Genomic DNA, 12,961 nt, shown 5'->3' with positions numbered 1-12,961 from the left:
GCGAGGACAATCTGGAGGTCGTGGTCGTGGACGTGGGGGCCATAGAGGAGGCAGAGATGGAGATAACCGAACACATCTGATGATAAATCCACAAGTAGAAGAGAAGTCAGTTCTTATGGAGGAGGAGCATGAGCACTTCGAGATGCTAAAAAAGAAGCATAGAATGACAGGATATGGGGAAAAGAAGAGCATGACATATGAGATATCCACATTTGACTCAAGGGGTAATCTTTCTACTTTTGCTCATTCTGCCACAGGTACTGCACATGTTTTTGCCTCTATACCTCCACTAGATCACTAGAATGGGTCAGATTCTGGTGCATCTCGACATGTGGCAGGGGCGTCAAGTGAGTTCACTTCTTTCACTCAGTTGACTCCTCCAGAAAGCGTCTAAACAGCAAATGGCACAACCCAGCCTGTGGTTGGTAAAGGTACGGTTAAATGTACCGATTTAGTGACCTTGTCTAATATATTGTATACTCCCTCATTTCCAGTAAATCTATTGTCTATCAGTGCTATTATCCTCCAACTAAATTGTGTGGTTTCTTTTGATATTCCCAAGGCGAACTTCACAGAGAAGGAGACAGGTCGGAGACTTGGGACTGGCACGTGACATAAAGGATTGTGGTACATGGATTCAGTGTTGACATCTTTGGTAGAGGAGACAGGAGTAGGAGTGTTTGCGATGACTGCAGAGGAGGTGTTTCTACGGCATCATCGACGTATAGCACACATTTCATTGCCTGTTTTAAGTCTGTTGTACCCTTCATTGTATGAAAGGACAAATAAAGAAAAGTTAGTTTGTAATGCTTGTGAGTTGGGAAAACATACCAGAAACTCTTATCATAGATCTGGGAATAAGAGTTCTGGGGTTTTTATCTTATTCACTCTGATGTGTGGGAGCCTTGTCCGGTAAATACAATCAATGGTTATAGATATTTTGTGACTTTTATTGATTGTTTTTTCTCGTGATACATGGTTGTATTTGATGAAAAATAAGAATGATGTACTTGCTTGTTTCAAAGACTTTCACAAGGCAAAACAAACTCAATATGGCGTCGTGGTTAAGGTATTGAGATCCGATAATGGGACAGAGTACACTAACAAGGCATTTGGGGAGTACTTGTCTAAACAAGGGATAAATCATCAGACTACTTGCCCATATACACCTGCACAGAATGGGGTTGCAGAACGAAAGAACAGACACCTTCTAGAGGTAGCCCGGTGTATGATGACGTCAATGAATATCCCAAATTATCTATAGGGGTAAGCGGTCTTGACAGCTGCTCAACTGATCAACAGGATACCGTCAAAAATATTGGATTGGAAGTCTCCCTGTGAGATGTTGAAGGGTGATAATGGAGGAGTTCTTCCCTTAAAAGTGTTTGGATGTGTGTGCTTTGTGAGAGACAACAGACCAACAGTGGGGAAGCTAGATCCTAGAGCAATCAAATGTGTTTTCATAGCCTACTTTGAAACTACGAAAGGGTATGTGTTAGAGCCCAAGAGAAAGGCGATTGTAAGTATGGATGCGCCTTTTCGCGAGTCTGAGCCATACTACCTCTTGAGAGTAACCTCATCCTTTGGTGACTCGCCAGATAGTGGAGAAATAGGGAGAGAGAGGGAGAAAAGTGAGGAAGAAAGGCTGATTCAGTTAGATATGGGATCAGGTCCTGTTTTGAGGAAAGAATCGACTGAGGATGAGCTGGAAGAAGAGGCTAAAATAGAGGTAGCAGGAGAAAAAAAGAAGAGAAAAACAGGCTCATGGGAGCTGAGTGTACCATAGGAAGAGAAAGGTGAATGTACCTATGCCTACAGTACCACTCGAGCCAAGTTCCTTGTCTCTGCCTTCTCCAACTCCTGAGACACCTACATCATCCACCACAAACCTAGGTGATATGATTCCTCTCTCTTCTTCTCCAGTGACATTAAGGAGGACTTCTCGCAGCAATACAATAAATCCTCCTAATCGTTTTGGGTTTCCACATAATATTGACCAGTCTGTTCAATACTCTAATCTATCATCCACATATGGAGCATTCATTGCATCTTTGGACATTGTCTCTATACCCAAGTGTTGGTACGTAGCAAAGAAGGACCCAAAGTGGAAGGCAGCGATGCAGGAAGAACTAAGGACTCTTGACAAAAATCACACATGGGAGTTAGTATCACTACCATCCGGAAAAAGGGCAGTTGGATGCAAGTGGGTCTTCACTGTGAAGCAGAATCCAGACGGACAGGTTAAACACTACAAAGCACGCTTGGTTGCAAAAGGGTGCAGCCAGACCTATGGCATCGACTATGATGAAACCTTTGCACCTGTAGCGCAGATGAGCACCGTCCGGAAATTGGTCTCGCTAGCAGTGAATGATGGGTGAAAGCTACACTAGCTAGATGTGAAGAATGCATTTCTTCATGGGGATAGATGTGAAGAATGCATTTCTTCATGGGGATTTAGTGAAGATGTACATGGATATACCACCAGGATTTGGCACAGACCAAACAGTGGGCAAGGTCTGCAGGTTGAAGAAATCTCTTTATAGGCTAAAGCAATCCCCTTGAGCTTGGTTCGACAGGTTCAGGAAAGCTATGATAGGTCTGAGATACCAGCAGATCAATGCTGACCATATTGTGTTCTTTCGACGAAATGGGGGTTGCGTTACTATACTTACAGTATATGTGGATAACATGATCATCACAGGGGATGATGAGAAGGAGATTGCCCAACTCAAGGTGAGACTAGGCAAAGAATTTGAAGTAAATGATCTTGGTTTGCTTCGATATTTCCTTGGGATTGAGATAGTTCGAGGAGCGGAGGGAATGGTTCTCTCTCAAAGGAAGTATGCAATTGATCTTCTCACGGAGACGGGAATGTTGGGGTGTAAAAACCTGCAGTTACACCGATTGACCAAGGATTCAAGCTGGGTGCAGAAGCCGTAGAACCAGTTGATCGCGAGACATACCAGAGATTGGTAGGCAAGTTGATTTATCTGAGTCACACACGTCCGGATATCTCTTTTGAAGTGAGCGTGGTGAGTCGCTACATGCATGACCCGAGGTTGGGTCTGGGTGGACATGGGCCGGGCTGGGTCGGGTCAGGGTTGGGCTAGACTCAAAAATACAACCCATATATTCGGGCTGGGCTGGGCCGGACCATGTTCGGGCCAAATTGTTTTGATCCAAACCCGACCTATTTGATTGTCATTAGGCCCAGGCCCAGCCCAACCCGACCCAAAAAATAAATAATTTTTTTTATGAAATAATTGAAATAACTAAATAAAACTACTACTACAACCCCTAAAATTTTTTCAAACATTTAAAAAAAATACAACACAAGTATTATAAATGTTTACTCTTTTCAAGCCTATTACTATTATATATAATTATATATATTTTAAATAATATATGATATATATATTATTTATTTATTCGGGCCGGGCCGGGCCGGGTCAAAATTCATCTGACCCAAACCCAACCCGAAATTCAATCGGGCCAAAACATTTGAGCCCAACCCAGTTTTTTGGTCCAACTTTCTAAACCCAGGCCCTGTATTTTTTGGGCTGGGCTCGGGCCAGCCCATGGGTCGCCCGGCCCATGTCCACCCCTATATGGGTGCAGTGTACCAAATCCTGAGGTATTTGAAAAGTGCCCCTGGAAAGGGGCTGATATTCAGAAAGAATGGTCATGTGAGCATTGAGGGCTACTATGACTCTGATTGGCTAGCTGTTCCGATGATAGGATATCCACCTCGGGTTACTGCATCTTTGTAAGAGGCAACTTGGTCTCTTGGAAGTGTAAGAAGCAGTCTTTGTTGGCAAGATCGACAGCGGAAGCAGAGTACAGAGCTATGGCTTTGGGAGTTGCAGAGTTGTTATGGCTAAAAGGTATGTTGGTGGAGCTTAAACTGGATCAAGGAGTCAGAATGAAGTTGTGGTGTGACAACAAGTCAGCCATAAGCATTGCCAACAACCCAGTGGCCAGTGCAACATGGTAGGACCAAGCATCTCGAGATCGGTAGGTTCTTCATCAAAGATAAGTTGAATAATAGACTACTGGGGCTAGGCCATGTTTCAACCAAAGACCAGGCAGCAGATTGTCTAACGAAAGGACTCAATTCGTCAGACTTAGCTAGAAGATGTGACAAGATGGGCTTAGTGGATATCTTTCGCCCATCTTGAGGGGGAGTGTTGAAATTTATTGTATGTTTATATATTTTCAGGTTTTTCAGGGGCCTATGGGCAAATAGATAACTATGAAATAGTAAAAGGTTGTTTTTATAAAAGTGAGGTGTAAGGCTCTATATAAGCCCAAAAAATTTATCAATGAGAAGTAACCAAATTAAAAACAATACAAACTCACACTTCTTCCTCATACAAACCACCACTATGTCCATAATCTAGACGATACTAGTTACAGCCTATAGATACATCCTCTAAGTACACAACTAAAATATCAGCATGGTCATAACAGACATTGTTCATTAAATAAGAAAAGGCAGCAAGAGCATTGATCAGCCCAGAAGGCGTTTACAAGGGAGTATTAAGACCTATAATGAGTTACACAAGTAATCTTTAGCTCATCTTATTATTCTACAAGACACATTTGCCAATACCATTGCATAGATCCAATTTGGTGAAGCTGCCTTTGGCAATCTATCAAAAAGTTCTGAAGAAGAGATACCAGGTTCTTGTTCTCCAAAGTGACTGTTTTAAAATTTTGAAGTCAATACAAAGTTGAAAAAACCCAATCTACTTTTTGGAATAACACAAGAGCATCATAAGGAGCTTTAGAAGGCTACACATACTGACATCTAGCAGTTTCTTCAACTGGTTATACAACTCTTGTAGTTCCAAAGTTAGCATTCATTAAGGAGCCCTAGCCAGCAATTTTGCTCTAGGAACTATATCAATTTGAACAACCCACAACCTTCTTAGTGACAATTTTGTTGAAAATGCATATGTGGTAATTGACATAGCTAAATTGGGAGAGGGCCAGATAACAGGACAACTGAGGGTGACCTGATTCTTTAACATTTTAGAACATTATATTTCCTAATTACATATGATTTTATTTACGTTATGATTATGTATTAGACTTTTACCTAATAAGGAACTAGGCAAACTTTTATCACAAAAATTAGTGTTGGGATCGAGACTCTGTCAAAGACAAGTCTCTCCCTTGAAACATTCTCCAAGAACAAGGCATGATATAGCGAAAGAAAAAAAGAAAGTCTTCTCATGTCTTAACCCGTAACTTGATCCTATGCTAGGGTTCATAAGAAGTTTAGGAAGTTTAGGAAACAGTACAGCCCCGGTACTTCTATCTTCTTAATTGCTTTTTCCTTTAATAAAGTAGCAAGATTTGTTGGTTCCCATGTCCTCAACCCATCAACTAGCATGATAAAAAACAAAATAGCCTTATCTTTTCTGTTTGCAATGAAACATGGCTTATTTTATTCAATAATGAAGATTCCACCTAAACGAGGAATCACCACACTTGGTTGATAAAAGAAAATTGATATCTATTATTACCTAAAAATCATCAAGTGACACCACCTTGTTCACATTATGGTCCAAGCATGAGGTCACAAACTACGTCATCCCACCGATGGATGTGCTTTAGAATTAATGGCCTTGACTCAAATTATGTGTTTGCCCACATTTGAGTCCTGGCCTGTGGCACCACAAAAACAACAACAAAGTTGTCTGTGGCACCAATATCCATCATGACATGACGTCAATCCCTTAACCATTTAAAGAAAGGATAAGCTACTTAAATAGTCACTCAACTATTCCAGTACCCCTATTTCAGTTACCAAATTATAAAAACTTCAATTAGGTACTCCAACTTTAGATTCACATTCAATTGAGTCACTCATGCTAACGCGGTTAACACAGGCTAACATGGCATGACATGTAACACAACTTACATCACATTAATCATATTAAGTAATACATTTATGCCACATCAACCACATCACAGGGCCAACTATTCTTTTTTTCACGCTAAAAATCTTCTTCCTCCTTGTAAACCCTATACACAAATATTCTTCTTCCCCCTCGTGAACCCTAATCAATCCAAGACCCCCTCTCATCCACGTGGCATAGCTGGCGTGGTGTAAGTTATGTGACATGCATGTCATATCACGTCAGCCTACCGTTTAACGATGTGAGCATGAGTGACTTTTTTGAACATGAACCCAAACCCAAATTTGGGGTGCCCAAATAGTTGAATAACTATTTAAATAGTTTAACCTCAAAGAAATGCATACATACATAATAGACAAAGATGAATCACCATTTATTATTCCAAGAGTTTCCAACATTGTAAAACGTTGACTCTAGATAGGGATTCCGAATCACAGTCTTGTTCAGTAACTCTAAAATAAAGAGTTGCTCCCTCTTCAAACAATCATGGACTAGATGGGAGCAATTGTCGAAGAAACACCCAGACATCTTCGTGTTTTGCCAAGCTTATTCAATCTTAAGTTTGACTCTCTTTTTGTGCATTACTAATGAATGGTTCCTTTTAAAAATCATTCCTTCCGGTCTTCTTTTCAAAGTTCTCTATTAAGGTCTATTCTTTGCCATTTCTCCTTTACGTGCATTGAAATATCAAAAATCTACAAATGCCTCAAATGCAAAAATGACAAAAGATAAGTCATTGTTCCCCTCTCTCCAAACTGTCAATTGTTCTTAAGGCTACAATAATGGAAGAAAATTGAAGAGAATCTTCATTGGGCATATCTTAGATATCTAGCAACAGGGATGTGAATTTCTTTGCATAGCCTTGCAAAGTGCCAATATGTGCCTGTTTCTTCAAAGAAACCCTTGCAACCCATACTATATTACAAGGTATGAAGTTCCCTGTTCATCTCTTCCCAAGTGCTTATAAACACCCAACCAACACAAGCATTGTCTTCTTGGCACATAGTTCTTTGCATCTCCTATTAAGTACATAGCAACTGAAGCAAATATTCTGACCCTCTCAATTATTGTCCATCTTATAGCATTCAAGGTTACAAAGGTTTAAACAGAGATTACAAAAAGAGAAAAGAGTACTATACCCTTAAACAAATAATTAGTCTAACAAGCCCTTGCATAATCAAGAAGCATAAATCACCATGAGTTTGGTACGATGGTAAAGGAAAAGAGAAGCAGGCAATGGCTTTGTCAAGGAGTCTGCAAGTTGATTGTTAGATTCAACATAAGAGGCTACAAGGTCCTTTTCGATAACTAGCTTGCAAAAAAAAATGATAATTCACTTCTATATGCTTAGTGTGTGCATGGAAAACCGGATTGGATGCAAGTGCTAAAGCGGAAACATTATCACACCACAGAACATGAGAATGAAGTAAAGAAACACATATCACAGAACAATTGGCGGATCCAACAAAGTTCAGCTGCCGTAGTGGCTAAGGCACAATACTCCGCTTCAACGGATGATCGGGAAACTGTTGACTATTTATTGGATTCTTAACTAGTGGGACAGCTACCAAGAAAGGCAATACAGCCAGTTGTGGATTTCCGATAAGCTGGAACTCTAGTCCAATCAGCGTCATACTAGGCAAAAAGAATAAGATTACCCGTTGTGAACAATATTCCATGACTAATTGTCCCTTATTAAGTAGTGAAAATTTTGTTTGACCATTGTGAAATCATCATCAGTAGGGTTTTGCATATGTTGGCAAACTTCTCCAACAGAAAAATAAATATCCAGGCAAGTAAAGCTGAGATATTGCAAGGAGCAAACAAAACAAAGGTAAAAGACGGATCACAGCCATAGCACTGCTCTAGGTTACTCTTGGGCAGTACGTCCAAAAAATCATAGCCACTCATGTGCAATATGCCTCGTAGAGTCTCAACCGTGCCTCTCTACCATTTCTACATAAAGCCCTGATAGCCTTTTGGCTACACTTACCACGTTTGCCAAGCCTGCTAGGAGTCCACTGGCAAGCCCTTACAATTAGCATGTTGCTTTGGAAAAAACAATGGTGGGACTAGCAGGTTGCTTTGGAAGACCATGAATGGGAATGGTGCTCTAGATTTGGCAAATTTTCTCATAAAAAAGAAAGCTATCGGATATAAATGGATGTTTACAATAAAAGCTACTCATGATGGCTAAGTTGCTCGTCTTAAAGTCCGTCTTGTTGCAAAAGGTGCGCCCAAACTTATGTTGCTGATTATTCTGATACCATCTCTTCAAAACGAAAACCCGCCTCATTTGTTTCATCTCTATAGCGGCCAAGTAAAATTGACTTTTACACATGTTAGATACCAAGAATATTTTTTTGGCATGGTGAAGTTCAAAAGGAAGTCAATATGGAGTAACAAACTGGGTTTGTTGCCTATGCCTACAAGTAAGAACATCACCTACGCAAATCTTTGTATGGTTTAAAACAAAGTCTTCATGCTTCGTTCGGAAAATTCAGGAAGGCAATTTAGGAGTTTGGCATGAAGAAGCATAATTTATTACTAGTCATGTAGGTTGATGATATTGTTATTACTGCTTGTGATACTGAGAACCGTTTGGTTCATAGTAATGATATATTTGTTAGATGTATATGTTAGATGCGTATGCATACCTATATGTATTATAGCTCTGTATACGTATGCATATACGTACATGATGTATACTTGTATTGTTTCTGCACCACAATGGTTGTTGTGCGGTAATAATGAGAATCCATTCATTCATTCATTCATTCATTCATTCTCTTATCTTCTATCAATATTATCACAGTAATGAGATTACCGTGATAATGAGGTTGGGAATGCTATGCCAGGGAATGTTGTGGTAATTTATAATAATCATGTTTGGTTAGGAACTCGTACAACTGGTAATCGTTTGTTACCATATTTGATTGACTATAGTATCAACTTGATAATGCTCTAAATTTCCCAAAATACCCATGTAGCTAAAATTTTGAGAAAATTTAAATTTAAACTAAAATAAAGATTTCGATAAAAATAATTAAATTATAATACCAAAAATTAATTTGACATATTTTCCCAAAATACCCTTGTATCTAAAATTTTAAGCAAGTTTAAAGTTAATAATAAAATAAAATTTTCACATGAAAAATAATTAATGGTCATACAAAATATTAATTCTTTTATGATATTCCCAAAATACCCTTGTTTTTTTTAAAAAAAATTGAATAGAGTGAAAGCATTAGAATGAATGGGTGAGGGCAAATTTGGGAAAAAAAAATCATGTCAAATTACGATCAACCTGGTAATCTGGATGGACACCTATTTTGGTGGTAATGTCATTACTAACTTATTTGGTAATATTTCATTGATGGTAATCTTACATTATCATTAACATTACCGCCGCTACAGTAACCAAACATGGTAATATGTTCATATTACCACCTGATTCCCAGTAAACTTTGCCGAGAATTAAACGGCCCCTGAAGGTATTTTATCTCTCAAATCCTCTCTTCACATCCAGACAAAAGGTTTGGAGTTGTCGAAGTATTTCCTGGGTATTAAGTTATCCAAAAGGTTGTCTTTTTTTTTTTCTCGCAGAAAATATGTTCTGGACCAATCAGTGGAGACAACAAAATTGGGTGCTAAGCCATGTAGCACACCAATAGCTCCAAATTTGCAACTTACAAAAGAAAAGGGTGAATTATTTCAAGATCCCAAAAAATACTGTAAACTGGTTGGAAATTGAATTGTCTTACAATAACATGCCCTAATATTGCATACCATAACAGATAATCATTGGTCAGCTATAGGACAAATCATGTGTTAATTTAAGAGCACTCTAAGGTGTGGTATATTGCATGTAAATCATGGGCAAGCTAATATTAAATGCTTTTCAAATGCAGATTGGGCAGGATCCAAGATTAATTGGAGATCCACAATTAAATACCATGTAATTGTTGAAGGGCATTTGGTTTCATGAAGAAGTAAGAAGCAGAGTGCATAATCCCAGGCTAGCACAAAATCAACATATAGAGGTATGACACAGTCCATGTGTGACAGAGCATAATATATCAGTAGTTCTTGAGTTATGTTGGCCTTAAATTTTCATTACCAGCAAAGCTGTGGAGTGATAATCAAGTTGTTCTCCATGATGCCTCCAATCCTATCTTATCTGAATAACTAGTCATATTGAAATTAATTGCCATGTTGTCTGTGAAAAGATTCAAGAAAGCTATGTTGTCTGTGAAAAGATTCAAGAAAGCTCTCTATACAATATGTTAAGACTGAAGATCAATTGGGAGATATCTTCAATAGAGTTCTAAATCGAGCTCGAGTTGATTATTTTTGTAACAAGTTAAGCATAATTAACATCTATGTTCCAACTTGAAGAAGAGTGTCACAGAATAGGAGAGCTCATCTCTACAAAATATGTTAAGACTGGAGACCAATTAGAAGATATCTTCAAAAAAGTTATAAATGCAGCTTGAGTTGGTTATCTATGTAACAAGCTAGGTACCTACGCCCCAGCTTGAGGGAGAGTTATAGAAAAGGAAGTTGTTCTGTAAATATTTCAATAAAAAGATAATTATAGGAATTAATGTAATTATAGAAATTTAATTCTTTCCCTATTTTAGATTTTTGGGCGGTATTAAGAAAAAAAGAGTCAATTTTCTCCTTCCAAATTTACAAATTTTGAAGTTAAAAGATGAGAATTGGATACCCCCAGCATGTATAAAATAAATTCTAGCAGATACATTTGCAAACACTCATATAACTAAGATTAATTACCTACGAACAAGCAAAAAGTGACTTTACCTTTTCTTATCCAGATCATTCGGAATGTTGATGGTAAACTTGCATAAAGAAGCTAGAAAAGAATTCAATGGCTCTACAGCTCGAAGGACTCCACATGCCTGGATTATCTCAGAGCAACAAATAACCATTCAATTAAGACAATGAGACCCAAATTGCAAAGTCATATAACATCATTAGAGCACAAGCATGTGGTAAAACATGTCTGCATGATCAACATTGCCATTGTAAATATTTCAGGGGGAATGCTATTAAAAGCAGATCATTCCACAACTATAGTCCAAAGGACAAACTGCAACAAAACAAAACACTAACATGGGTAAATAACATATAAACAAATGATCTCATCCTTGTCAAACAAATCCACTTTCAATTACGCAAAACTGGCAAGCCAAAAAATACATTAAAAACATAACGACAAAAATTGCCTTAATGGCCATGAATAAATGCAAAAACAAAACATTGGTATCAGGTAAGTAACAATACAAAATTGAGTAGGCATCAGAAACTGTTATTGTGAGCAATAAATTACATTGGGAAGGGAAAGCATTCTAGTTACCTGTGTAAATGCTTGATACCCTTTTAATATCTCTAATACTACAGCCTCTCCTTGTGACCTTGCAAGTAATATTCTCATGTTATTAACTAGCAATATCAAGTCAATGACAAGACAAAAGAACTAAACTTGTAATAGTTGTGCATCTCCACCTTGTCAAAATAAGAGATAAAGAGTTCAGGATGGTCAGCCATGTTGAATTAATCATAGATAAGCAAAGAACAGCAGTTCTCCCAGTACATTCATCAGGTAGATCATTATCCGATTTAGGAGATTCAACCTATATATGAAGCAAAAAAGAACTTACAAAAATAACACCTTCAATCAATAGAATGGTAAAAAAGTGTTTCAGAAACCGAATTTAATTTTCCCACCTCACCAACATCAATGGCTTCATCGGTCAAAGCAGAAATGGTAAACACAACACCTAGAAGGCCTTCAACAGCCAAAGTTATTGTGTGTGCCTCGCTAGCAATCACAACAGCAGAGTTAGATGCATCATTGTCCATGCTCCACTCAATACCTGTAGCAGATGTTCTCAACCGAGAATTATACTTATTGACATAATGCTAGAAGAATAGAAAATAAAAGAGAATAGTATAGAAGCATGTAGAATATCAGAAGGGATTTTGGCATCATCTATACTGGCCCATAAGGTAGCTCGGCAGCAAATTGCCAGTCTAACCCAACAAAACCATATATATTAACAGGAATAACTCCGTAACATCACATCTATTCAATTAAAAATATTATCTCAAATGAACACATAAAAGGGTTTTGTCACAGTATATAAATAACTAGAAACTTTATATTAATATATGTACATTGAACAAGTTTATAGGAGCATAAACGTGCAAGATTTGAATAGTCTTTGATCAGATCTCACATGAAATATATGAAAGATGTATCAGATTTGTCAATTCAAATTTAATAACTTTAAAAAAAAAAGGAGAAACAAGGGCTGGAGGCTTGCTGCCAAAGAAAGATGTGATTGTAATGCCATAAACATAGGGTGGACATGATTTCAGCTTTGTTTCATCTTGCCACTAGAGAACATTATTAGGAGAGTCACTAAAATATAACCCATTTAAGAAAATCCAAGTTGTTTTCTCGTATGTTTCAATTTACAAATTACACTATTTTCATTACTTCATTAATCATTTCTCTCCTTCTTCACTATCCAATTTTCCTCTCTCTACCTATTCCCTTCCTTTTTCTCATCCTAACTCACCCAAGTGCTCTCTCTTCCCCACCACCCCCAGCTTCTCTCTACCTCTTAGTTAGTTCCTTTTCATCTTTCTGATCCAACTTTACCTCTCTTTCACTTTAGTTTATGATCCTTGCTTTTCTCTAACTCACCACCACTACTTTATTTCTCCATTTCTCAGCCAGAGTTCCTCTCAATCACACTGCTAACTTCTTTATAATAGAACCTTATGAATCTTATTCATAAGAATAGTCGAATACAAGATCTAGGGTAAAGTATTGATCCCAACAACAAAGGAGATGCAGGAACAAAATCCTAGGCAGCAAGCACCATCTCTATAATAATATCTTTTTGAAATTTTGAAACTGAATGCATTCAATATTTTCAAATATATATATATATATATTAAAAAAAATACACCCTAATTCCCTAAGGCAGCAATACGTAACC

At 37.9% G+C, this 12,961-nt stretch overlaps 1 protein-coding gene across 2 annotated transcripts in view; it reads right to left on the bottom strand.

Annotated features, from left to right (window-relative positions):
- LOC120256154 (protein MON2 homolog) overlaps nucleotides 1–11,830 on the bottom strand; it is a 36,602-nt gene extending 24,772 nt beyond the window's left edge. For both annotated transcript variants that reach the window (XR_005535194.1, XM_039263917.1), the window contains exons 1-4: nucleotides 11,679–11,830; nucleotides 11,457–11,584; nucleotides 11,308–11,365; nucleotides 10,752–10,849 (exon numbers count right to left, since the gene is read on the bottom strand). Coding sequence is in view for 1 of the 2 variants with exons in the window: in XM_039263917.1 (XP_039119851.1) it covers nucleotides 10,752–10,849; nucleotides 11,308–11,365; nucleotides 11,457–11,584; nucleotides 11,679–11,813 (419 nt within the window). In the remaining variant the exon portion in view is untranslated. The remainder of the gene's footprint in view (nucleotides 1–10,751; nucleotides 10,850–11,307; nucleotides 11,366–11,456; nucleotides 11,585–11,678) is intronic.
- Nucleotides 11,831–12,961: the final 1,131 nt, after the last annotated feature.

This window comes from Dioscorea cayenensis, unplaced genomic scaffold, assembly GCF_009730915.1.
Source record: "Dioscorea cayenensis subsp. rotundata cultivar TDr96_F1 unplaced genomic scaffold, TDr96_F1_v2_PseudoChromosome.rev07_lg8_w22 25.fasta BLBR01001308.1, whole genome shotgun sequence".
NCBI classification, from domain to species: Eukaryota; Viridiplantae; Streptophyta; class Magnoliopsida; order Dioscoreales; family Dioscoreaceae; genus Dioscorea; species Dioscorea cayenensis.
The sequence above is the reverse complement of the archived record's forward strand: the minus strand, read 5'-3'. Positions and strand labels throughout refer to the sequence as shown.